Source organism: Telopea speciosissima, chromosome 6 (genome assembly GCF_018873765.1).
Source record: "Telopea speciosissima isolate NSW1024214 ecotype Mountain lineage chromosome 6, Tspe_v1, whole genome shotgun sequence".
Classification (NCBI taxonomy): domain Eukaryota; kingdom Viridiplantae; phylum Streptophyta; class Magnoliopsida; order Proteales; family Proteaceae; genus Telopea; species Telopea speciosissima.
The window spans coordinates 64,017,192-64,042,001 of NC_057921.1; the positions used below are offsets into that span (position 1 = coordinate 64,017,192).

A 24,810-nucleotide genomic window follows, 5' to 3' on the forward strand; every position below is an offset into this window, starting at 1 on the left:
AATCCCTCTCCCTTTGGAATATTATTGATAAAGTGAATAATCTATATCTATCTAAAGGGTAGTGAGAAATGAGGATGACTGATAAATCCCTCCACACGGCAAAAGAAAAAAAAAGGGGTGGGGGGGGGGGGGGAAAGAGTCTAATCATGAAAAAAAAATAATATAAAAACTCTATCTTTTTGATAACACATTTTTGGCAAATAAATTTAATGTGACCAACTAAACTTTATGATTTATATAATGAGATACTATAACAAAGATATTGGCTAAACTCTTCAATCAAGGGGCAAGTCAATTCAAATTATAGCCCCTAAAATGAGTAAAAAATCAAACCATAGGGATGTATTCTTTAATTTATTTAATCAAATATTCCAATCTACTCCACCCAAAGTATTATGCTCTTGTATTGTGTGATGAATTCTCTTCTAAACAAACAAATATACGTGTAAACACAGGTTTCCCCATTTCATCAGATCATCTGGACCGTTGGCTTCTTCTATTTTTTTTGGGTTTTACTAAGAGTGGTCTACGGGTTTTTAGGAATATTTAAAATCCAACTACTGTACTCTGTACTAGGTTGATTGGATTGTTTCGCCAAGTCTTAAAACATTGTTTTAAGAAGAAAGTTTTCCTTCACCACGGATGACCCATGAATCTAGGGTCAATATTACATTTGCCCTATTAGTTGAAGATCTAATATAGTCTTCACTATTTTCTAACACCCATTCAAAGGGAATGATGGTCATTGGTGAAGGAAGGACAACTCGGTCCTTGCTTCAGTATGAATACTGAGATCCTTCTTTGGTAGAAGTAATCATTGCCCATATGTAAAGATGAGGGTATCTTATACCCTCTAGTACATGGGTATATATTTGTATACTTTTATATTGTATAGTTTACCTATAAATATCCCACGGCAAACGAGGTATTTCATCATCGTGGTTCCTAATGGGATGAGATAAGTGTTATAACAACGGAAATGATAGTTTGGACATTCGTCTTATAAGAGGATTAATAAACGGATATAATCGTGGGTTTCCCTTCTCCCATAGTAGAAGAAAACTTTTCCTAAATATAATCCCTTTTGGATAGATTAATCAATTTGATCATCATATTTTTGGTTTTAAGGTTTCTGATCTTATTGACAGCCCAAAATGGAAAATAGCCCTAATAAGCTCCTTCAAAAATTTTTTTTACTTAACACAGGTAGCATTGCCATAGCATGGAATGAAACAGTTAAGAAGTACCAATCACTCCAGAAACACAACATATGGTGGTAGTTGGAAATTGGTATCTCCATACTCCTAAGTAGCCAGTAAGGGATGTGACATGTTGCAACACAAACTTATGCTGCACTAATGGAGGTGGATTTGTATTATTAAGTTTATGTCTCTTTAATAATATTTACAAACCAGAGTGGATGCTTGGACTGGACAATTTTCTACTCTATAAACAATCTCTAATCTAAAAATTGTCATATTCTTAATCCTGATTACAGTAGAGACAGATATGTGCTATTTACAACAAGGTGAGTGAGAAGGCATGGGACCTCCAATTCCAAAATTAGTAATTTATGGAACCTTTTATTCTAGAGATTATTTATGCTTTCCATTTTGGGAGTAGGAGAACCCATTCTAAACAGTGAAAAAGCACTTGGGCTAGTTAAGAAGTGCCATGTCTGGTTTTGTTTGACTGAACAAGCACTGAAGAAGTTGCTTAACTCACCAATTCAGAATCTTTTGGAAGGTAGGGTTTATCTTTTTCCCTCTTCTTTTTGGAGTGAAGGTAAGTTATTCTTTTTTGAAGTAAAGCAAGTAGGTTAAACATTTGGGTTATGAACCTCTCTCTCTCTCTTATGGATTCATTTTGAAAAGCACACAAATAAGTCATGAGTCATAACCCTAAGCAGGTCTTTCAAATGTGTCAATGGTTAGAAACCCTAAAAGTGACTTTGTTTATAATGGGTAGAGAAGGGCATAACTATAAAATACTTATTTACAAATTGGTAATCAAGAGGCCAAAGAGAAACCATTGGCATCTGTTAAAGGATCTGAAATAAAGGCATTACAGAGACCGAATCAGTAAAAACAGAACCTCTCTTGGTTTCCATTCTGATCATTGGATTTCAAATTGTTGATCGCAATAAACCATCTTCTTGATGTCATTGGATGAATGAAATAGAAAAGCTAGAGAGCACAACTTACTTAATGGACTGAGCAGAAATCAAAAGAGTTGTTGGTTTATTAAATTGGTGAATATCAACCCAACCAAAGAATGATTCCCTAGTCTCTTTTGACCACCACTTTATTATCAATGAAGTGAAGAAATAATACTAAACAACTTCTTCAATCTCTTATAATTAAACTGGTTTAGATTAGGCGATGATTAATCTGAGCGCGTAATTGAAAGATACCCAATAACTTATTCCTTGGCAACACAAAAATGGCAATTCAGAATTGGGTGATGAGAAAGTACTTGTCTCCCTCTCTAGCTAGGTCTCCTTTTGGTCAATTCTAATAAAAAAAAAAGGTTCTTGTTTATTCATGAAAGCTCTATATATGCTCTTGTATTAATTGTTTCTTTAGAAGAATTATTGTTGTACTAATTATTTCATTAGCATTAGAAGTATACCCACAAGATATATTGGCTCTATTATGGAAGACAATAAGGTCCATTCACAGAAGTAGAAATAGCAAATATGTCATTAAAAGAATGAGAATGTCAAGGTATTTCCCTTCAACATGAGAATTTTGGGAGTTTAATAACAATTCTACTGGTACATGCTATACAAATCTAATCTAAGCATCTAATCAACATAAATGGAGTGAATCACTTTCTGATAGAATAAAAAACAATCACAGAAAAGTAAGAATTTTTTACCCAATGGAATCTATGATGTAATGACCAAATTAACTGTAATTGAAAGGTTTAATACCATTCTCATGTCATGATATTCAATGGGTGGAACTTAAACTAACAGATTAGATTGTTGCACCATTCGATCAAGCATCAGTTGCAGGCGAGTTCGTAAGTGATTACATCATTAAGCAAATGGTATAGGATTTAAGACTCAATTGGATCATTTAATGTTTGAAAACATGAGTATAATCTTTTGTTTGCTGGTGCTAATTTAATTAAGTGAATCTTAGCTTTCATAAGAAGTAACTTTACCTATCAAATTATAGGGGTAATGACTGCTTAGAGGAAAAAAGATAAAGAAAGGTGGAAATAATGCATAGTGTGGATCTATAAAAAAAAGTTCATAATTTTTATACCCCAAAGCACCTGATAGAGAACCAAAGTAGTCAAAAAGTATTTACAAGTAAAAAGCACTTCTTAATCTATCAATGTGGAGAATCACCGGCCAAAAGGCCATGCCTTTACCAAGAAATTGATCAACTTGCCACCCATACCAACCTTGATTTGGTTATTTATTCTCTAACACAGGTACTGGCCAGCTTTGATATCTACTGTTGTGTGAAAATGTGATTAAATAAGAAGAGAAAAAAAAAATTTATACAGAGAAACAACCAAGAATAAGAATCTATTCATGTCAGTAGATCATCCACATCAGGGTTAAAAGACATGAGATTACTCCAGTTCATTACAGTTTAGGTCTAGGACCATTGTGGGTATCTCTCTCTCTCTTAAGATTTTGGTGCCAAGCTGAGTTGGATAGACATTAACTAGAGTAAACCTTGTGACCCACAAACAGGGTCTAAAAACCCGGAATCGGGATCCAGATCAGTCATGGATGGTATTGGTAAGAATCGACCCAAACATACCCTAACCGTAGTTTTTTTAAGGGGATCGGATGAGCCGGATTGGCCAGAATCGAGATCTTGATTTTTAGAATCCTGCCCACAAACCAACCTACATAGATAAGAAACAAGACTACCACCAACAGAGCTGACTGTAACTGCTGGCCAATGTCGTCACAGCGACACGCATGTCCCAACTTTGGTGACTAGGCTTGCACCTATGTGTAGTTTCGGGCTTAGGCAACTGCCTAGGAAGAAAAATATGTAATTATGTATCATACATTCATACTAGAGATGCATTTACTTGGATTAAGTTTTCTTTCATCCATGTACTATAGATGCATTTACTTGGATTATGTTATACTGTTAAGATTATATTTGAGGGTTGACCTTGGCACAAGAGTAAGGTTGCTCCATTGCGACCTAGTGGTACATTATGACCCTCCCCTAACCCTGCAGTGGTGGGAGCCTTGTGCACTGAATATACCCTTTTTAATGTTAAAGTTATATTTAGTTGCTTTCCTGTTGATTTGAACAAGAAAGCAACTAAATATAATCTTAACATATTGGATCCGATACCAATGCTGAGCCAATACGGATCAGCTGGTATAGTACAGATGTGATTGTTTCTAACCAAAAAACAGATCGATACAGCCTGATATGCTGGTGCTTGTAGCACTTCAACATGAATGCCCTGCTGCTCTCTAGTGGTCAATGGATGTGTTCAAAAGTTTTTATGGAAGAAAAGCTTTAATTCTGAAACAGAACTAGTCTAATGACTAGTGAGGAGGTTCTCTAGTAATAGTTATTCTACAAAGAGTCCAAGAAAATGCTCCATTTTGAGCAAAATGTGAAAAGCAAATTACAGTACAAGAACATTCTTGAGTTTACTACAAGCTTTCATTAAAACATAAATGACAAGAAATGAATATAAAAACTGATTATTACTTTAGTACTTCTGGTGCTTAATTTGAGTTTAATGCAGTTTCTGATCAGCAATACCAATGAGAATTTTACATATTTAACAAGCCTTTCTTAATTTTAGGAAAAAGTGCTAATAAGCCCATTTCTGTACAAATTTCCAAAGAAGGTTTCATCCTCATTTCAAATTTCTGACACAAAAATGTTTCAAAACTATGTTGATTAATGCCAAGTCAGTAAGCATCCACTTCAATAGACATGATTTCAAGGGAAAAAAAGTGGGTGGTGGCTTGGTGGGGTTCCTACACACCTTCTATAATTGGCATGAGATAGCTAGGTTTGTGTCTAAATTCAATGGATATGTTGTTAAGTCATAATCCAATCATATAATAAATTTCACATCAATATGATGTCTCCATATGTCTTAATAATTATATGAAAATTGTATAAAAAGATGGGATTGTTTGAATAACAAGACTACTTACTGATAAATCAAGAAGAAGACCATCATACATGGTGGACTAAGTAATTGAGATGAACTTGTAGCCTATCAAAGAAATTTATTATCTATCTAAACAATCAAAATGCCATCATCTGATATGAAAATTCTTTTTTTCTTAGAACTGAATGCTTGGTAACATGATAAAATGACTATATGTGGTACTGGTCAACCTGATTTTGGAATTTTTTGGCCTCAAAATTTTGAGAAAGGGGTGAGACTTATTGGGATATTAGAGTGTGGATTGAAAAGTCCAAAAATTATGAGAAGTGAGCTTATTTTATCAACTTCGTAGGAATAAGAAATTCTAAAAATCCCTTGTATGGACTTATTTTTTAAGACTAATAAAATCGTATTTATTGGAAAAAAAAAAAGGGGGGGAGGGGAATAATGCCATTGCTAAGTCATTTGATGGAAGAGATAAGAGTGAAGAGGCTTAATAAAAAAAGTTCAGCCAGGTTTTTCAAGTTATGGCTTGGGTCTAGGTTGAGAAATTAAAAAACCTAGGGGTCCCAGGGTTGATATTAAGGTAGGAGCTCATCTTATACAAAGACAACATGGTGAACTATCTTAAGAGTTTGATATGGAATACATTTAGGCCCCATTTAGTTAAAGTAAAGTGATGTTTATATCATAAGCAAAATTTCTAAACCTACATCTATCAGTTAAAATTATTGAAATATGACCCTTCCACTAGCCTTGACTCTTAACCTGGTAACAGCATGCTATACAGATCTGGACTATATCACTAGGAACCAAGAAAAGAACAAGACCAGAAAGGAATTATATATCAAGTTGTTATTGCTATACCAGGAACAAAACAAGCACCTATTCATTATTTACTTGTCGAAAGAAGACACAACTAGACTTGTTATCTTCTTCCCAACCCAGAAAAGATTTGTCATCATCCATTTCATCCAACAACCTACTACTACTGTTACTGCAAGGCTACTACTACACATATGATATCCTCCACTTAAAATCACTTCAATAACAGGGAAGTCGCCGGAGTGGAGGGGGTGTTCAACACTTGGACAATTCCGGTGTTCCCTTCAACATCAGATTAGGAGAAGGATAGCCAGTCCGATATGTAGATGTCTTCAGAGATTTAGGTGTCCAGCTCCAGCATTGCAAAGGAGACAGACATTCATCTAGCACAGGTATCTCTTCCAACTCCGGGTATCTGGGGGGACTCTCAACCTAAAACCACAAAATACTGTTAGTCTGTATTGTATACTCTGCAATGACCAAAAAAAAATAAAATAAAGAAATGGCGAAGTGATCAAATGAAAAGCACACCTTTGATTGCTTCGGAAATGAAACCCCACCTGGAGATGTTATCTCCATTGAAAACTCTGAACATGGAATAACAAGAACTAATAGTCAAACACTTTTATTATACCTAGAGAATACTAAAAAGTATAAAAGTAAGTAAATCCATTACCTGAAAAGATAATCTCAGATAACAGGGAGGTTTACTTACCAGAATCAAGTCCAGGTGTCATCATTGAAAGCAAATGCATATCCATTGCCCTTCTTTGTGAATTGATGCACTCTTGATGATCATGCAAGCACTGTTCCTCTGCAATAACATCTAACTTGTTGGAATATGTCTTCTTTAATGGTTGATGCAGAGATGGCTTCCTTAAGTTCCCATTGTCACTAAGCACTTTCCTACAACCAAGCCCTACTTTCTCCTCTGCTTTACAGTCGTTGCTCTTTACCCCAACAGAAGACGAGTGTTTTGAGACAATGCTGCGTCCTCCATTAACACTCAATCTCTTATTATCTTTCTTTGAATTGGTGACATCAGTAAGTGCTTTCCTACCCCCAACCCCTACTTCTTCCTGCACTTTAGACACACAGGTCGTTCTTCCATCAGAAAACAAGGGTTTGGACAAATTGATGCTTCCTCTAGTAGCACTCAAATTCTTGGAATTGTTCTTCTTTGATGCCTGATGTAGAAACAGCTTCCCTGAGTTTGTAACATCAGTTAGTGCTTTCCTGCTTCCAAGCTTAATTTCTTTCTGGGCTCCAGAGGCATTGCATTCTCCTCCAACAAAAGGCCCTGAAAGAGACATTATTCAATTGGCTGTAAACCCTCAATATATACAAATAGAGGCTCAAGCAGTGGTGATATTTACCTTTGAAAAGATCATTAAAACTGTGATCTTTACTCAGACCTTGAGCTTGTGTTGCCATTTGTGTTGGTTGCAGCCAATCTCCAGATGAAGTTCTGAAAATAGCAATCAAGAAAAGAATAACCAGTTAAGTGGTAACAGTTCAGTTGCCTTGAACAGGTTGATATTGGATAGGTTTAGCAGAGGTACATCAAGTTAAACTACAAGGGTGTAAACCTGCTTCAGGATAAGATTCATAAACTGAATACTGAGGTCAAAATTTTCAAGAATGATTTTAGACCGTTATAGATTTAACAAGTTGGTATCCCCATCTTTAACCTGAGGAAAGAAAATTAAATCTAACAAACATAAAGAATTGAAATGAAGCAACTAGTATTCAAAACTAAATTCAGAAGAAGTCTCATTCAAAATAGATGACGGGGTCTGCACAGGAAGAGATAAACTTGCAAAACCTAAAATTCTGGCAATTAGGTGTGGACCCCTTATGGTTTACTTATTCTAATGGTCACAACAACAACGAATTCTTCTCTGCTACTCTTCCAATAACCACTACATTTTTTTAAGGCTGTAGCCTTTGAAAAATATAAAGGAAATATTCTTCAGAAAGAACGTGAATTTAAAATACCCTGATCGCAGAATTTTTTTTCCCCCCCTATTCTGTTCTTCTGGGGACCTTTGGCAGACGGTAGAACTGCCTCAACAGGAGTGAGAATTAGATCGTATATTAGTAAAACCCTTTGCGTGCAAACATCAATAGTCTTAATGGAATAAGAAATTGGGCAATTATAAACTCTATAGATCCTCGATAGTTTGATAAATGATGAAAATTTCACAGAGTCTCCCTACCTTTCAAATTCTCCTTCCGACTCTGTTTCAGGATTACCAAGCAAAACCAAAAATGGAAAACCAGTATTGTAGGATTCAAGAAGAGAGGCTTCACTTACATGGTTGGCTTCGTTCAATCAATCGTTTTCCCAGTTAAAATCTTTCGATCTGCAATTGCTTGTCTTCTTTACTAGAGTCGATCTTTCTTTTCTCACTGTATTTCAGCAAATTTTCTTTGAATTTGCTTTCCCTCAACTTTGTAAACGACTAGGAGAGATCATGGAATTGGTATACATGGTAATCCTCTAGTGCCGTTATAGGTTCTAACGGTAAGTTTTCTTTTTTAAAAGTACCCCTCGGATGTCACGAAATTACGGTGGCGGCCACATCTCGGAGCTGGGTTGTCGGGTCTGGGTACACCACATGTTTTAGATGATGGAGATCAGAGGGATTGGTGGGGGTGGGTGGGGGTCTACGTTAGAGTATTCAATTTAGATTGGAAACGTATGTAATGGTGGGCCCTACCTTTTGTCCCCCCATTCTGATAGTCTGATGTTCCAAAGGACCATGGTCGCAGGGATTCAGTTCCCATCATATATTTACTACCTTCCGAGTGGAATTTGGATCCTCGGGTAGAAGAAGTAAACTGTAATCCTTATTTTTGACCCGAAAGACGTGCCGTTCGAGTTTGGGGATACGGTGAACATGCGCTGGTATTACACTATTACCCTTGTGTAACGGTTATATTTTCATATCACAAACACTAGTACTGGGATCTTTGGGGCCTTTGGCACCGTAAAATTTGATGAAAGGAAATAAAAATAGGAGCGAGATTTCATTAAGCTATGGTGAATTCCCATTCAAATGCATGCAGGATGGCGGGTGGGTTTCAAAAGGGTATTTTGGGGAACATACCAAATCCTTGGTGTGTGATCCCTAGAATGCTGTGGTGAAGGAAAATTTTCTCTATAAAATATGTGGAAGAGGTATGAATTACTTGGTTGTATAGATAGACAGCTTACATTGACATATTACAAGTAGTACCAATAGAGTGAGAGAGAGAGAGAGAGACATATTACAAATGGTGCCAATAGAGAGAGAGAGAGAAGAATGCCCTAACCCTAGTTTCCATACAAGGATCGGCCAATCGGGATCAGCTATGGCCAATCCAATCCCAATTCTTGAAATCCCAGTGGGGGGTTCTTGTATCATATAAAAGGAACCACATCTTTAATGAGTAAAGAGAAGAAAGACAATGTCAGTCTTTAGCTTGATTAGGATCATATCCTAATTTCTCAAGCAGATGACTTTTTAGCTTTATCTCCATCCTTTGTAAATGTCATCTTCATGTTTGCTTATGAAAACTCTTTCAGATTAACGCCTATGGTTTCTCTTAGTATTTTGAGTAGTTAAATCATCTTGTCCTTGTCTTCAATACCAATTCTCGGACCAATGGCTTGTCACATAAACATCATTTTGGATTGAAATTTAATTAAATAATTTATTTTCTAATTTTTTTTAAGGAGAAAATGGATACAGTTATATAAGCACGGTGTGCTGTGGTAATATAATAAAACCTACGAGGGTATTTACGAACCCAAAAGGGAAGTGAATTATTCCATTTCACTAGTAGCAGCAAAATTTCATCGTCCATACAGCATTACTATGTAGCAGTTTGGCCAACACTGTGGAACATAAAATCCAATTCGGCCTTCTATCAACCTATATCCTCTCGACGAGGTGGAAGGATAAAGGGAGAGAGAAATAATGATTTTCTTTCATAAGAAAGACTAGATGAAGATGAAAACATGATAACCCCAATTGGTGCTGAATGAACATTGCTAAAAATATGGTATTCTTACAGCAGATAATCTGCGAAGCACACAGTACACAAGGTATGACATGCTTTTGCTAACCTTGCCTTGTCTTCCAAGTACATAAGTGTTAATACACAGATTGAATTCCACCTTTGATGATAAAAGAGAAGGATTTTTGCCACTCATTCAGTAAAAGGAGGTTGATGCCAAGAGTTGATTAATCATCAGCCAAATGGAGCTTTCCCCTACGCCAAACTGTACATGCACATTTAACTTTTAAGGCTCTGTATGTTTCCAGGTAAAAGCTGTGTAAAAGGAAAACTTGCAGGTAAAATCAATAGAAAAAGTGATGATTTTACTTGATGACTCTCCTTGGAAACAAACAGAGCCATGCCATGCCTTACATTCTGAACATGAGAATACCATGGCAGCAACTCCAGTTCATTGCTCGGATTGGGATAAAAATTAGTAATTCTACTGTTCCTCTAGAGACCAACCTCACAGTACCAGAAACACTATGCAGCCATGTTAGTAAAGCTCAGCAATGATCTCCCTGTTGATAGATGAAATCCAACCTCCAAATAGAAAGGCATCAAAATAGTCTCAGCCAAAGCGCTTCTTAAACAATAAATGCCGTTTTGCAGGATCCTTGGGCTTACTTTTGATATGACCCTGCCCAGGATACTTGCCCCGTCCAGTGCTGCAAACAACATGAAAGCATTCCAATTGGCAAAGGCATATATGCTCAAGGAATTAGGAAGAACTCAAAGACAGTAAGTGTAGCGAAGAATTAAGAAAAGCCATAGGAAATATCTATGGGGAAGATAGGATAAAAAAAATACTTGTATTCCATGTAAACCATCCCATTAGCCCCGGACATGGCACTCATTGATCCAAAAGAACGTCGGGCTTTCAGGAGGGCAATATCATCTGCATCTTCTTCTAATTGCTCTAAACCAACTGCATCATCACCAGCACTCAGCACCTGCCACATGAAAAATCACCATTAAAGCCAGATTTTATCTATATTTTTTTTCTTTTCCTCGAGTATTTTTTTAGTTAAAAGAGTGAAACCTTGCCAAGAAGTTGCAACTGATCCTCAAGGCGATGATAATTCAATTCAGGTCCTGAATCAGGTGGAGGCAAGCTTGTGATGATCTGTCAATAATTAAAAGAATGATGAAACTCCAAAACACAATCCCAAAGAGAAGATTAAGTTCCAAGTAGCTAGAGAATATAGACATGGATAATAATACAACAAAACTCGGGATCAAGGATGGGCTAGCGTATGGAGAGGGGATCATCTCTGTTAGTGGTGAAGCCTGATATCAGTTAGGGACACCACATCAAAATGGTGTCACGGAGACAATGAACAGAACCATCCTATAACATGCAAAGAGCATGAGGATACATTCGGGGTTGCCATTACAGTTTTGGGTAGCTGCTGTTGACAATGCAGTTTTTCTGATACATGGGTTTATGCATTAGATGGAGGGATTCCAAAGGAGGATTGGTAGGAAAATAGGTGAATTATTCTTTTCTGAGAACTTTTGGTTGTGATCATGTTAATAGAGAACATAAGAAGAACTTGATCCTAAATCTGTTAAGGGTGCATTTATTGGATATGGTGGTGATGAATCTGGTTATCGTTTATGGGCCTATAAACATAACAAAATCATCAGGAGCAGAGATGTTATATTCCATGAGAATTGCATGTACAAAGTTAGGCAGCAATTAAGTGGAAAAGATGAAACACAGTTTTTTGAACTCGATGTGGTTATAGGTGGGGTCATACCTAGTGTGCAAGGAATTCCAAAAAATTCACATGATGATTCTGGAAATTCACATGATGATTCTAGAGCAGGAACCAAAAACTCCTGTTCTAAGAAGATCTGATAAGACCATTGAAGCAACACAAAACTTGTTTGGTGAAGCTTCCAGTTGGAAAGAGAGCATTGTACAACAAAGGGGTATACAAAGTGAAAGATGAAGTCGGCAAGTTTATGTAGGACCCAAAATTTGCAAGATGTCAGTTTGACCATTGTGTTTATTTTCAAAAATTTGAAAATGGGGATTTTATAATTCTTGCATTGTATCAAATACGCAAAGACTAAGGATCTCAAGAAGAATCTATCCAAAGCTTTTGACATGAAGATTTGGGTGAGGTGAAGCAAATTCTTGGCATGCAGATAAGGAAAGACAAAAAATAGAAAAAATTGAGGTTATTTCAAGAAGGCATTGAAGAGATTCAATATGGATAAGGCGAAGCCGGTAGCTACTCCATCGGCAGGTCACTTTAAACTTTCAAAGGATATGTGTCCTTCAACAGAGGAGGAAAAGGAGTTCATGGGAAAAGTGCCATATTCTTCAGCAGTTGGAAGTTTGATGTATGCAATGGTAGGCAGGAGACCGGATGTTTTGCACAAGCAGTGGGAGTTGTCACCAGGTATATGTAGAACCCAGGAAAGGAGCATTGGAAGGTAGTTCAGTGGATACCCAAGTTTCTTAGAGGTACATCCAGTTAATGTTTACGTTTTGATGGTACTAACATTGATGTGCAGGGTTATGTCGACTCAAATCATTCAGGAGGTAGGGTTAGTGGAAGAAGCACCACGGGATATGTTTTTACTGAAGGTTGAACAGCAGTCAGCTGTATTTTAAAGCTACAGAAGGTGGATTAGTTTATACCGTAAGGGCCTTAGCGATCAAGCCCCATGATTTTAATGAATGAAGTTTGCTCTGGCTTTTGCCCTAGTTGCAGTGAGAAACAGTGGTGGTGAGACTCCATCGTGGTTAGTGAGACTGACCAAGGCCATAAGTGAGGCCTTGGTCCTATCCCCCTTCTCCTATCTTCCTTTTCATCTCTGTTGTTTCTATTTTGAAAAAATAGTACTGCAACTCAGCTCTGTGAAGTGTTCATTACCTGTTACAGCAGTGATATTACTTGCTGTTCTGGAAGTAGGTGGTGTTAATGTCATCAAGCAAGCTACTACAAGGAGAAGACACTGTTGCATCTTCTCAGACCTGCAGCACCTACTCTGTGGAGTTATTTTGCAGCAGACCTTCAGTTCTCTCCAACTTCTCTTCTGGCCATCAGAATCTACCATTGTTTTGAGGGTGTAGTCTTACCTTTGGTACCTTCCATTGACCTCAGTTTCAGTCACATCCACTGGCTGGAACACCTTCAAGTTTGTAAGTGGTTATTCTGCCCTAGTTTCTAATTTCGAAACTGTGGTGTTATCTCCACATCTGACCATCCAGATTTTCAGATGTTACTCCATTGTTAGTACCTTACCTTTGACCAAGGTTAGAGTGCCATCTGCTAGTCAGTTTATTAGTTCTCAGTAAGTTAACTAATTTGTGAGGCTACTTCCTAAATTCAGTACCTTGTTCATGTCCTAATCTGACGATTGGATTGCAGCCAAATTTGAGGGATTGTTCACCTATTCTAGGGTGTTATTCAAACTTAGTTTCATGAATATCAGATTTCTGGTTTGTTCATTATTGTTAGTTTCCTATCTTGGTCTTATTCAATACTCCCTACAGTTCTTCCTTGTGGGTGTTTTCTGTGGTTATTCGTTAAATAAACCTAGGAAACCATTAAAGACTAACTTTTAATCCACATGTCAACTACAAGAATTAAATTAATAAACCTTACAGCCAAAAATTCAAGGCATGCAACCACCCTATCATATCTATGAAGGTCTACATCAAATGCACGCTTCTTGGCAACAGGAAGAGAGTATATAGAAATTCTTCACAAAATCAAAATGTGAGAACCGTAAAACTTATCTTTTCAGATGGAATATTGGTTAGTTAGCAATTATTGTCAACCATCAAGAACAGGATGGTTGAAAGGATTTGTCACTGTAGTCTCTATGTCTGGTTCTATGTTCATATTCAATATTCTTTCCCATATCTGGATATTGATTGAACATCCATTGTGATATGATTTGATTGAACATCACATTGTGATCTGATTATAAATTAGTAATAAATCAATATAAGGCATTCCTGTTATCTTGTCGTCATTACTAGTAAGCTTGGGAGTGCATATTCAACTCAGATGCAAAAGTTACCAATGGCATACATATCCATAAACTGATCCTGAATTGCATAAACATATGTAGTCACAGGGTGTTAAAATAGTTTCATTACAGATAAAAACAAATAGAGATTTGAAGAATGTAACCTTAAAGCTATAACCTTGGTCAATCAGAAATTGTTGCCTTTTGGTAGAATAATACATCTCCTGCATCAATCGAAAGACCAAATATCTGTGAAGCTAAGCAATGTGACAGTTAAATGCTTAGTGTGAATAGAACATTACACCCTGCAGTTTGAAAAAAAAAAAAAAGGGTCTAAATGGGAAAGATGATGCACTAGTACCCACCTGGGTATCAGTTGATACTAGGGAATAGAAAAAAGCATTGTACTCCTCTTTACCCCCAGCCATCCTATCTTGCAGTCGACCCTACAAGACAACAATTATGAACGCTAGGAATCAATACTTATTACTAAAACAACCATTACTACTATTAAGAAATGAGAATATGTCCAGTAGACTGAGAACAAAGGAACTAAAATGGTAGAACAGCAGAAAATTCCAAAGACAGCAGCAAAAAGGAAATTATATAGTTATACAGCTGATAAACATTGAGAATTCCTCCAATTAATCTTTGTCCAGCTTCAGCAACAATGCATTCCCAACAGAAAATAGTTGGTGCAACTAAACGCAAGCACTGCATGGATAAAACCAAACAAATATGTCCACGGACCTTTGCCCTAAGAATACGTCCAAGTCGTTGAGCCTCTTGACGCCGTGAACCAGCATGAGATGAGATCTGGATTATCACATTTGCCTCAGGGATATCTATTGAGTTATCCCCCACCTACAGAGAAAAGGATTAGAAAACAGAGAGAAGTAAAGATGTAAAAGTCCTAGAAACATAACCTACAAAGAACAGGATTAGAAAACAAACGGAATTAAAGATGTCTGACCCTAGAAACAAAGAATTTTCAGAGAGATAATTCATGCATCAAAGTGGCCGATAATAATTTTTCCAATACCTTATATTCAACTAGATGATAGTTTATGTATATAAAAAAAACCATCTAATTTATATTCATAAAATTTCTGCTAACTTAAAACCCATGCCACTAAGATGCAATTATATCTAAAAGGATATCACTTCAGAAGAATGAACATTGTGGGGCTGCACACAGAAACTAGGATTGTAATTTATTCCCTATGAAGTTGAGTGAACGAATCAGCTGAGACCCTTATAGACTGCACTGGTTGACACCTTCCAACCCTAGAGACTTGGACATGAGCATTCCCTGTGCAAGGCAGCATGGTGCCAACTCACGTAAGTGGTGATTGGCTTTTAAAAGATTCTATTGACTTACTTTGTTCCAGTGTGGCAATGAGTCGAGTGGTTCTATTCATTGGTTGAAACCACAGACTGATCATACTGATCATCTAAACAGGAATGCTAACCATACATACAGACTTTGAAGCCCGTAAAGACGTACGGGCTGAGACACACATGAAAAGTACAGGGGAACATGATTAAGCCTCATTGGTTCCCCATCCTGTTCAAGATTGATCACGATTGCTCAACATCAGTCCATCTAAAACATGAAACTGAAACTGGTTCCATACAGAGAAAGCAACACATGTTCCACTACAATCATTATGATAAGCGAGTGTCACAATATTGCAATGAACTTCGACAGAGAGAACACAAAAATATCTAACCGGATAAACAAAATAAATATATATCTAAAAAGACATTTGGTTACACATCCAATCTAATCCTCTGATCTTTATCTGTGAAAGCACAACTAAATCAAGATCTGGTGGACATGAACACAACTTCAGAAGATGCACATATAACAAGTGCAGTCTTATACTGTCACTACTGGAGACTCTGAAAGACAACAGTATTATGGGCCAGTAGACATGTCATCTATATAGGACCTATGGGTGTAATGGTGTATCCCTCATCCCATCTCCCCTCCTACATGGCCATAAGACCGATTTGGCAACCCAGTGGGCAATGGTATGCTTCCAAGGCGCCAGAAATAAAGAAAAGAAAAATACCAACAACAATCACATATCCATAATTTTTCCTATTTGGGATAAGCCAATATAATTTTATTGATAAAGAAATATAGGGCACTCTAAATGCTCAAGGAGAGCAGTACAACAGGGATAACAGATAATTTACACAAAGATGACCTCTACTTTCAGATGTATGGAAGATCAATCTCCTACAATTCTAACATGTAACAACACTTTAAAGCTAATAATTTAGTCCCCTCATTCACCCACAAGGAGGCACGGCAATTTGTTTCACCGGTATACCATATTGAGCAAATGACCCAACTTTAACAACCAAGTTGCAAGCTTCTCAGTGCACAAAAGCTTATGAAACCTAGCAATACCCCATTAATTATACATTTGTACACAGCCTCAGTACGATTAAAGTATAGCTTCCAAACTATAAAACCTAAAACACCACAACTAAAACAAAGCAAGTAGGATATGATAGCTATGGTTCATGTGGAGTACCTTTGAAAGGAAAACAGTATTAACATCTGGACTATGCTTGAATGCGTAAAGAATTCTTGTCCTTTCTTGGTGGCTGGTCCAGAAAATAGACAATCACTTTAGTGAAACAGCATAACAGTAAATTTGAGCCTTACCAAGCAAGAAATAATTTCACATAATCCATCAACAACCTGGTAGCACCATAGATCATAGGTTTCCGTAGCTTCATTGCATATTCAGTGAGAGCGAAAAGATTGTCAGCAAAAACAATTATCTTATCACCACGTTGTTGTTCATGAAACCGTATCAGAAATTCGCATGCCCTGAACTTATTTGGATTCATCACATAGAGAGCCTGAATATATGAACAATTGGGGGGGGGGGGGAAATGAGGAACAAGAATAAACTTGAAATAAATCAAGAAATATATATAATACAACCTCCTACACAACCAACACCACCCCAAAAAAAAAAAAAAAAAAAAAAGAAGTTGCTCTCCGTGATTTGGAAGGCTAAAAGCCAAGCACTGGATCTGATTGGGATGATATTGATAGAAAAGAAAATACTATCTCCCTACAAATGTTTGATTGGATAGAAATAGGAAAGGGGAATATACAACTTGGGCATAAATGTGTTTATTTCTCATTTTCTTCTCATGGTCTCTTAGCTACCAAGAAACACTAGACAGTTGCACGGACCAAGCATTTCATGGTGAGACTTTCTTTTTTGTCTACACATTTGCCCATTGATGCAGCTAAAGATAGGACAGGGTCAGGGTTGGGGGATACTGATTAAACAACTTGATCTAATTTTATTCCTTATGGAAGAAATAAATGAGCAGCTTTCAAGATTCAAGTTCATATCCATGTTCAATTGAAGCATCAAGAGAAATGTTAAAAATAGGGTGATGAAATAACCATAACAAGAAGAAAGAAATAACAGATTAGAAATAGAATTGAGACCTGCTTTTTCTTGGAATTTTCTTTTTTCAAGTATTCAGCAAAGAACTCCTTTGTCATTGGACACCATACTTCAGCACATTGGACATTTGCAATGAATCCTCCCTTGACCAAATCTAACCAATTTGCTTCGTACAATTTGGGACCAATAAGGAAGTTCAGGTCTGTGATGCGTTCATCCTCTCTCACAAGTGTAGCTATAATTTGAAAGACAGAATTTCAGCCAAAAATGTGAAGGTTGAATATTTCCCACAAGTTTAAACAAATTACAATCCAATACAGACCAGTAAGCCCAAGTTTGCAATGGGATTTAGTGATGCTGATGACCTTACGAAACATGTGGGCAGGGACCACATGCACCTGCCAAATCAGCCAAAAAGCATAAACATAACAACCAAGGAGAAAGGGGCAGCTACATGCATCTTGTAATGTGTGTGAGGTGTGTAAAAATCTGGCAGTGAAAAGGCCATAAATTATCTTAACATAAAATAAAGTTTGGGGAGAGTTGATGCACTGGAGTATAAAACATACTCTCGTAAGAAACATAAAGGCAAACAGGCCTTAAGTGGCCTTTCTTATGAACTGCCAAACAGGCCTTAGTGGCCTGTTTTAAGTAGCTGCCGCTGGGTCCACCTTCCCACATCGTGGGCTATTTATTTAATTCTTTTAAGTACTTTTTTTCTTAACTATTAGTTAGTGGTTAAGCTACTTTAGGACTTCTCACGTTGGAGAGTCCCTTTTTGTTTTTAATTTCAGTTTTGTTAATAGCTTTACAACTTTGTTTCAGTTTCCTATTAGGAACTCGGTTTCTATTCAGTTTTATTTAAAAGTTGTAAGAGCCAAGAGCTGCTGCTGTGAGAATCAGTAAAAGGTGGGAAATCCATGCGATTCTGATACAGGTTTGTTGGTGGGAAGCCATAGGTTATATTCTCCTCTCTATACTCTGTTTTCTCCATCTCAAGTAAGTACTGTTATCATCTATTTTTTTTATGTGCCTGCTGGGATTTGGTTTCATTCGAGTTGGGGAGGGTTATCTTCTGTTGTTCTTGCTGAATACATGCTGTTAGAAGTAGGTTTACTTTATAGCATAGAAACCCCAAGTTGCACCTGGTAGATGCCCTATTTTAGAGTCTTTTTTGCCCATCTCGAGATCTGCTGATTCTTGAGTACTTTGGGGTTTTATTAACCTAATATCATCCCATCTTTGACCATAATTTGAACCCCATCAGGAAAGTTGACTTTGACTTTCCTATATCACTTAATTCTGGTTTTAGAGTTACTTGTGATCCTGTACAGGGGTGTGTAATTCTGAACATAAGGTTTAGCCTATCTAACCCCCGCAAGTTCACTGAGCAAGTGATATATATAGTGCACCAATGAGGATCGACGAAATGGTTTTGAACATAGGGGGTAGAGAGGTCATTTCATGTGTGTGTGTGTGTGTGAGAGAGAGAGAGAGAGAGAGAGTAACCTCTGCAGTCGGCTCCAAGAAGCTTTTCCCTAAAACTTAATATATAAAATGCAAAATTTGCTTAGCAGCTTACATGAAAAGATCATAAATAAGAAAACTACCTCATCCATAAGAAGCAACCCCCATTCTCTGTTTCTTATCTCCTCAATGATTTTCTCAGACTCTTCAGATCTTTTACCACCAAAAGCAACCATATTATAAGTAGTCACAACCACACCAGCATTACCACGGAATCGTTCCTTGCTATCAGATGTGAAACGGCAGATCTGGTCATCTCGTATGGTGGACCAGAGCTTGAATTGGAAAGCCCATTGATCCACAGAAACAGCATTTGTTGCTAAGCAAAGGCAGCTCTTTCGAACTCGACAGGCTGCCGAAACACCAACGAGAGATTTTCCAGCACCACAAGGCAAAACAATAATTCCAGATCTTGCTCTACCTGCAATAAGTAGTTATTGGAACTTCCACTCAAATCAGCCATCAATTTCCCTAGTCCACTAGAAACGTAATAAATATCATTCAAAGGTTTCAAACCAGATAAGATATTTCAGTTTGGAAGAGGAACATGATCCAGAAACCAAGATACAAATCATATGAAATGATGGTACCCTCAAATATAAAGGCCTGGCAGCAAACGGGGTCTCATAGTGTTACTCCCTGAAGGACAATAATCCTAAAAACCAGTGCATGAAACTGCGGATACACAAAATGAAACAACAGTAATAACAAGCACATTAAAAGAAAACGATGTATGATCATATGCACAGCCCACATGTAATGCCATTCTTCAAAAGAAAGCATCAGGAGCAAGCAAACAGACTGCGAAAGGATTCTCTTGACAAATGCATGAAATGCAATGGCATTCTTATGGCAGGTGCATCTTTTGGAGTTAATCCACAAAGCAACGCTATAAAAAGAGTCCAAGTATAGCAGTCCAACTAGTAACAGGAACACATTCTGAAATAACCAGTACAATTAGTTCTACAGTAAAAAAAAGAGTAGCATTTAAAAGGTGATCTTATAAATCTAAAAAGAGCCTTACCATTCCCAAACATCTTACTAAGACTCTTTTCCTGGTATGGACGAGGTTGTGCTTGAGGCTTTAATTCCATGTTCAGGTCAGGGTTAACCTGCAATGCCAAAGAATCAGTATCTAAAGTACAAATCCTGTCTTGTAATCAACTTTTTGTCAAGATCATTAATTAAGTATTAACAAACTACATTTCCTATGCAACATTAACAAGTTATAAATCTCATATTTTTATAACTCTGTGCATAATGTGAAATGACTGCAGATATACAACTCACAGTGTCATTCCTGAAGTCATACTCCTCCAACATTGGATAATTTAAAGCATTTGGCAAACAACGTTGCTTCACATTTTCAACCTGGCATGGCCAAATAACCAGCGTATGCTCTTTCAGTTTATAATCCATGAGAAATCCATTTTTATCGAATTAATTCTCAGTATAAATTTAATCACATGCAACCATTAGGTGGCACTACAACAGATTCAGAACCACAGTTTACCTGAACTGGATCAATTTCAAAGGAATGTGTCTCTTTTTCTTCAGCTGCAGCTGCCAACTCAACTCCATTTAGCAACTCATCATGGCGACCTTCTATTTCACCAATTGATTTGCTAACTGTAAAAGCATCATTTCCATGTACCTACACAGGACCAAGCAAGAAGGTTCGACTCCCACAGAAGAATACGTGTAAGTATTGAGAAAAGAAATGATGATTCTTAATAAGAAATTCTTCAGTACCTATATTGGATGGTAAACTAAGAAAATCAAATAAGAAATAAGGAAAAGGGAACCAAATAAAACACATTTTACAATCATGAAAGATATCTAGATGCTTATAAAAAGATACGTAATTCCACTTGCAGGCAGTCAAAAGTGTAAAGAAACATGAACATAAGAATTGTCTCTAGGGAAGTTCTCTCAACATTATCACAAGATAATAAACTGTGCAACTTCAGGTACAAAGGCATCACTAGTGAGAAAATGCATGCATCAGATTTTGTACCATATGTGTACAGAGTTTATTTGATGAGCAACCGCAACCAAATATGCACATATACAATTCAACATGAAACAATAATCATATATTCTCCAAGGCAATTTTATCAGACTTTCCCAATCTCCACTGTAAACAAAGGCATCTACCATAATCACATCAGATCTTGCTTTTCCCGGAACTCTCTTCATATCTCCACATTTTTGTACTCCCGAACCTTCTAGAATTCCAGCTTAAAACCTTCACTAGGAAATGCCTTTAAACTTTCCTCCAACCCTATAAGAAAAATCCTAGCGTTCATAATTTCTGAGTCCTTCACACAAACTACATATTAATGTGTCCTTCAAAAAAATTTCCATCCTAGTACATGCTCCCCCGTCATAAATTAGGAAAGGTGATTTCCAGCTTGTCAGTTATTTCATTTGGTTCTTTTCTATCTAGATGCTCCCAATTCCCTAGAACCTAACCTCCAGACCGAATGGAAACAACATTCAAGATTTCAAGGTCCTTGTTATCCAACCAATTCTTAACTTTCACAGGTGAAGAACCAGTATGTCACAGTGACAATAACTTCTGTAAATTCTATCAAGTCAGTTCTTTTTAATTATGTGCTCAGTTTAGACATAGGTTCAGGTTGCAGAGATTATCCCTGAGGGGAAGGTGCTTAGGCCTTACTATCAGAGTCATCGCTATATAATCTAAGCCACCACGATTGTTTTCTTCTATTGGCCCAGCTGCAGGCACCCATAATAATGATTGAGAATCTAATTTAACAAAACAGTACTCGAGCATTCTAGCGTCTTCCTCTACAATTGATCAGTAACTTGGACCTGGGATCCTCTCTGAATCCTATGACTCTGTAAGACGGAGTTGGATTTTCTGGTGCTGGCGTGCACCTTTGGCCAAAAGGGGTGAACAAGGTGACAGACATTTACGAGAGTTAACTAAATGCACAGAAATCATAGCTTTGACTATCATCATTCACCTGCAGTGGACAAACCAAGACCTTCATCAGGTCAATGTAAGGACATGGCATCACCAATATCAATACTACTAACAATGCAATTTAAGAGGGGGGGTGGGGAGAACTTAATTGCAATTGTCGAACATAATGACATCCCCACCAAATAATATCCACAAGATCCTCAAATGACAACAGGACAGTGAAAAAAACATCACATCTTTGGCATGTATGAAGAACATTTCATAAGTAACATAGTTTGCAATTCAACAAGAATATTCATTCACTGGAACAAGTGCGCTGTACAGACCTCAGAAGAGATCCTCGCACGAGATATAGCCTCATCCTTAAGCAACTTCTTCAGCACCTGCAAATACCACAAAAACCAATTATATCAATCAGAAATATCGAGAAATCTAAATGAACTTTCATTAAGACAGATGAATGGTTGACATGGGATGTTGTTCTGACCTCTGGAAAGGGAGACTCCACAAAGTACCGATTCTTTTTCAGAACAAGCTTCACTTTCCCATAATTAGAAGTTGATCCATAGATGAAATCAATCATCTCCTTAGGAAGTTTGGTCTTTGACAATTTGTTCAAAACAGTGATGATGGTTTCAGTCTCAAGCCCCACCGAGACAGCAGCATACAATGAGTGAGGGGTAAGGTTATACTCGTGCATCGATTCTGGTCTGCACCAAGTAGATATTCATAGAGGTCAATTGAGAATTAATTTGTATTTTGCGTGAAGTGTTCAAACAAGACAAACAAGGGCTACCTGCAAACAGGCTCGGCGATTGCAATCAGAAAATCATAAGCTTGTTTGTACAATGGTGAGAAGGTCTCCAGAAAGATTCGACCATCGGCGCAAGCCCATAAAGGACGATTAATGTGATCTGGTTTCAGCTCTAGCTTAGTGAAATCTCTTTTCTTTGTTTCTCTCTCCCCTTTCAATTTGCAATTGTTAACATATTATCACTCAATTCACACAAAACAAATTCGAATCACCATTAAAAAAAAAAAAAAAAAAACAAATTCAAACACGAAAAGAACAAATACCATCGCGACTGTCTTCATCCATCTCTTCTCCATAATACGCATCTTCGTCTTCGACGATTGGATTTCGTATCTCCTCCTACAGAGAATGATTGATTAGCAATTTCGTTGAGAGAGCGGAAAACAAAGGGAGACAAAGGAGAATTATAAAAACCTTAGCAGAACTTTTGAACTTTTTGCTAGGCCGACACCTTTCGCCTGAAAGATGGTAAACGATTTACGAGAAACGTAGGTCAGGGAATAGAAATTATACACAATCGTATGCACATAAACACATGTAGACAGAGAAAGATAAGTTGAGAGAGAGAGAGGTCATACCATGTCCGGACATTTTCGTCGGAGCTTAAGCTTATGAGCGACGGACGGCGAATATATTACAATTCCGTTCAGATTTCAGAGAGTTACGAGACGTATCAGGATTCAGGAAGAGGTGAGTTATTAGTTAAGGCGGTACCGCGGTAGGGGTGCAGATTGCTTACCCATTTAACCGCCCATAACCGACCTGACTGGTTGGGTTCCTCGTTCAACCCATGTGCAGGAATCAGGTCCGGTCCATACTCCATGACGATGGTTTGTTACATCATTTGACAAATGACATGGTAGTAATTGGTATCCACGGGTACTTATGTTAGTTCAAGGATTCATTCTATGGATCCAGCAATTGTGTAAGCCTTTGGTTCCGGATCATGACTTGCCTAAAATGACAACCTGAACGGTGAGTCACCAGTTTAACCCCCCCCCCCCCTCCTCCACTCAAAAAAAAACAGGGGCAGAGTTTTCTATCCAGAGCATGGCCCCCTACGCCAACTCTGGGGCCAATGGGATCACCGATCACGCACTAATAAAGCATCAATGAGGCGAGATTTCAGACTTTCTTTGGGAGGTAGGTGGTCATTTCACCGCACCTTGTGTCTTGGAATAGGCGCTCTACTCCCAGTCAAAGTTCTTCCCCTCCCCCCCGAATTAAAATCCTCTGCAGTACCAGTGCACATCCGACGGCACAGCAGAGGCCATGTGTGCCATATGTGCCACGTGAGCTCTATTATGCCGTCGGATGTGCACCGTCACCCCGTCGGTACTGCAGAGGATCCTGGTCCCTCCCCCCTTAACAAAAAAAAAGTGAATCATCAGGGTTTTTCTTTTATTGCCCACTTAAGGGAATTGAGCTCGTCTCCAAGGAGGCGTGCACCCAGGGTGCTGCTAGGGGGCATCCAGTGGTTGAGCTGTGCCGCACACATCTCGATGCATGCCTAGGGATGTGTGCGGCACAGTCCAACGGCTGACAGCACCCTAGGCATTCCCTGTTCCTTGGAGACGATCCTGATCCCACTTAAGGACCTCAACTTGTACAATTAGGAATAAGATCCTCAGGAAGCTTTCTCGTGATCTCTCATATTCTGATCACGTGGGTCTTGCATTGATATTCTCTCTCTTCTTTTCTCAACATGTGGATCTCTATTGACAAAACTATTCTTGTTGGGAGATTCCCCCTACATTAACAAAACCGGCCTTTTCCCTATTTTCTATATTTTTTCGACCAAACATAAAAATATTGCAATATTTCAATCTAAGAACTTGAACCATTAGGTGGGGAAGGGACTCACAAGGATTTGGTCGATCGAAGCCTCAAGGGTAATCGATGTAAAGTTATTTTCCCAACACTCCTCCTCACATGTGACAAAACTGGATATATTCAAATTGAAAACTTGAAAGAGGATCCTAAGGTGGTGAGTATGGCTTATCAGGTATAGTGGTGAAGTGTATCCTCTCATTTCCATCAATATCACTTCATCGACCACCTTAGGATCCTCTTTC

The 24,810-nt window shown here is 37.8% G+C and overlaps 2 protein-coding genes across 4 annotated transcripts; both read right to left on the minus strand.

Annotated features, from left to right (window-relative positions):
- Positions 1–6,188: 6,188 nt before the first annotated feature.
- LOC122666047 lies at positions 6,189–7,541 on the minus strand. Its single transcript, XM_043862161.1, has 4 exons — positions 7,326–7,541; positions 6,665–7,249; positions 6,481–6,536; positions 6,189–6,381 (listed from the first exon to the last, which is right to left on the minus strand). The coding sequence occupies exons 1-4, from the start codon at positions 7,381–7,383 to the stop codon at positions 6,205–6,207; spliced, it is 876 nt and encodes a 291-aa protein (XP_043718096.1). The 5' UTR covers positions 7,384–7,541; the 3' UTR covers positions 6,189–6,204.
- A 2,714-nt stretch (positions 7,542–10,255) lies between these two features.
- Positions 10,256–23,381, minus strand: LOC122664592 (general transcription and DNA repair factor IIH helicase subunit XPB1). Of its 3 annotated transcripts, none has more exons than XM_043860477.1 (20): positions 23,314–23,381; positions 23,150–23,184; positions 22,999–23,074; positions 22,718–22,886; positions 22,409–22,631; positions 22,248–22,304; positions 20,482–20,622; positions 20,259–20,339; positions 19,993–20,080; positions 19,052–19,389; positions 17,764–17,839; positions 17,483–17,676; positions 16,712–16,875; positions 16,542–16,614; positions 14,743–14,856; positions 14,358–14,438; positions 14,157–14,216; positions 11,039–11,122; positions 10,807–10,949; positions 10,256–10,664 (listed from the first exon to the last, which is right to left on the minus strand). In XM_043860477.1, exons 1-20 carry the CDS (start codon positions 23,324–23,326, stop codon positions 10,568–10,570), a joined length of 2,307 nt encoding a protein of 768 aa, XP_043716412.1. In that variant the 5' UTR covers positions 23,327–23,381; the 3' UTR covers positions 10,256–10,567. The 3 variants fall into 3 exon arrangements, with proteins under 3 accessions (XP_043716412.1, XP_043716411.1, XP_043716413.1); XM_043860476.1 differs by having other exon boundaries at positions 23,150–23,193; positions 23,314–23,356; XM_043860478.1 differs by lacking the exon at positions 11,039–11,122 and having other exon boundaries at positions 23,150–23,193; positions 23,314–23,364.
- Between the last annotated feature and the right edge of the window lie 1,429 nt (positions 23,382–24,810).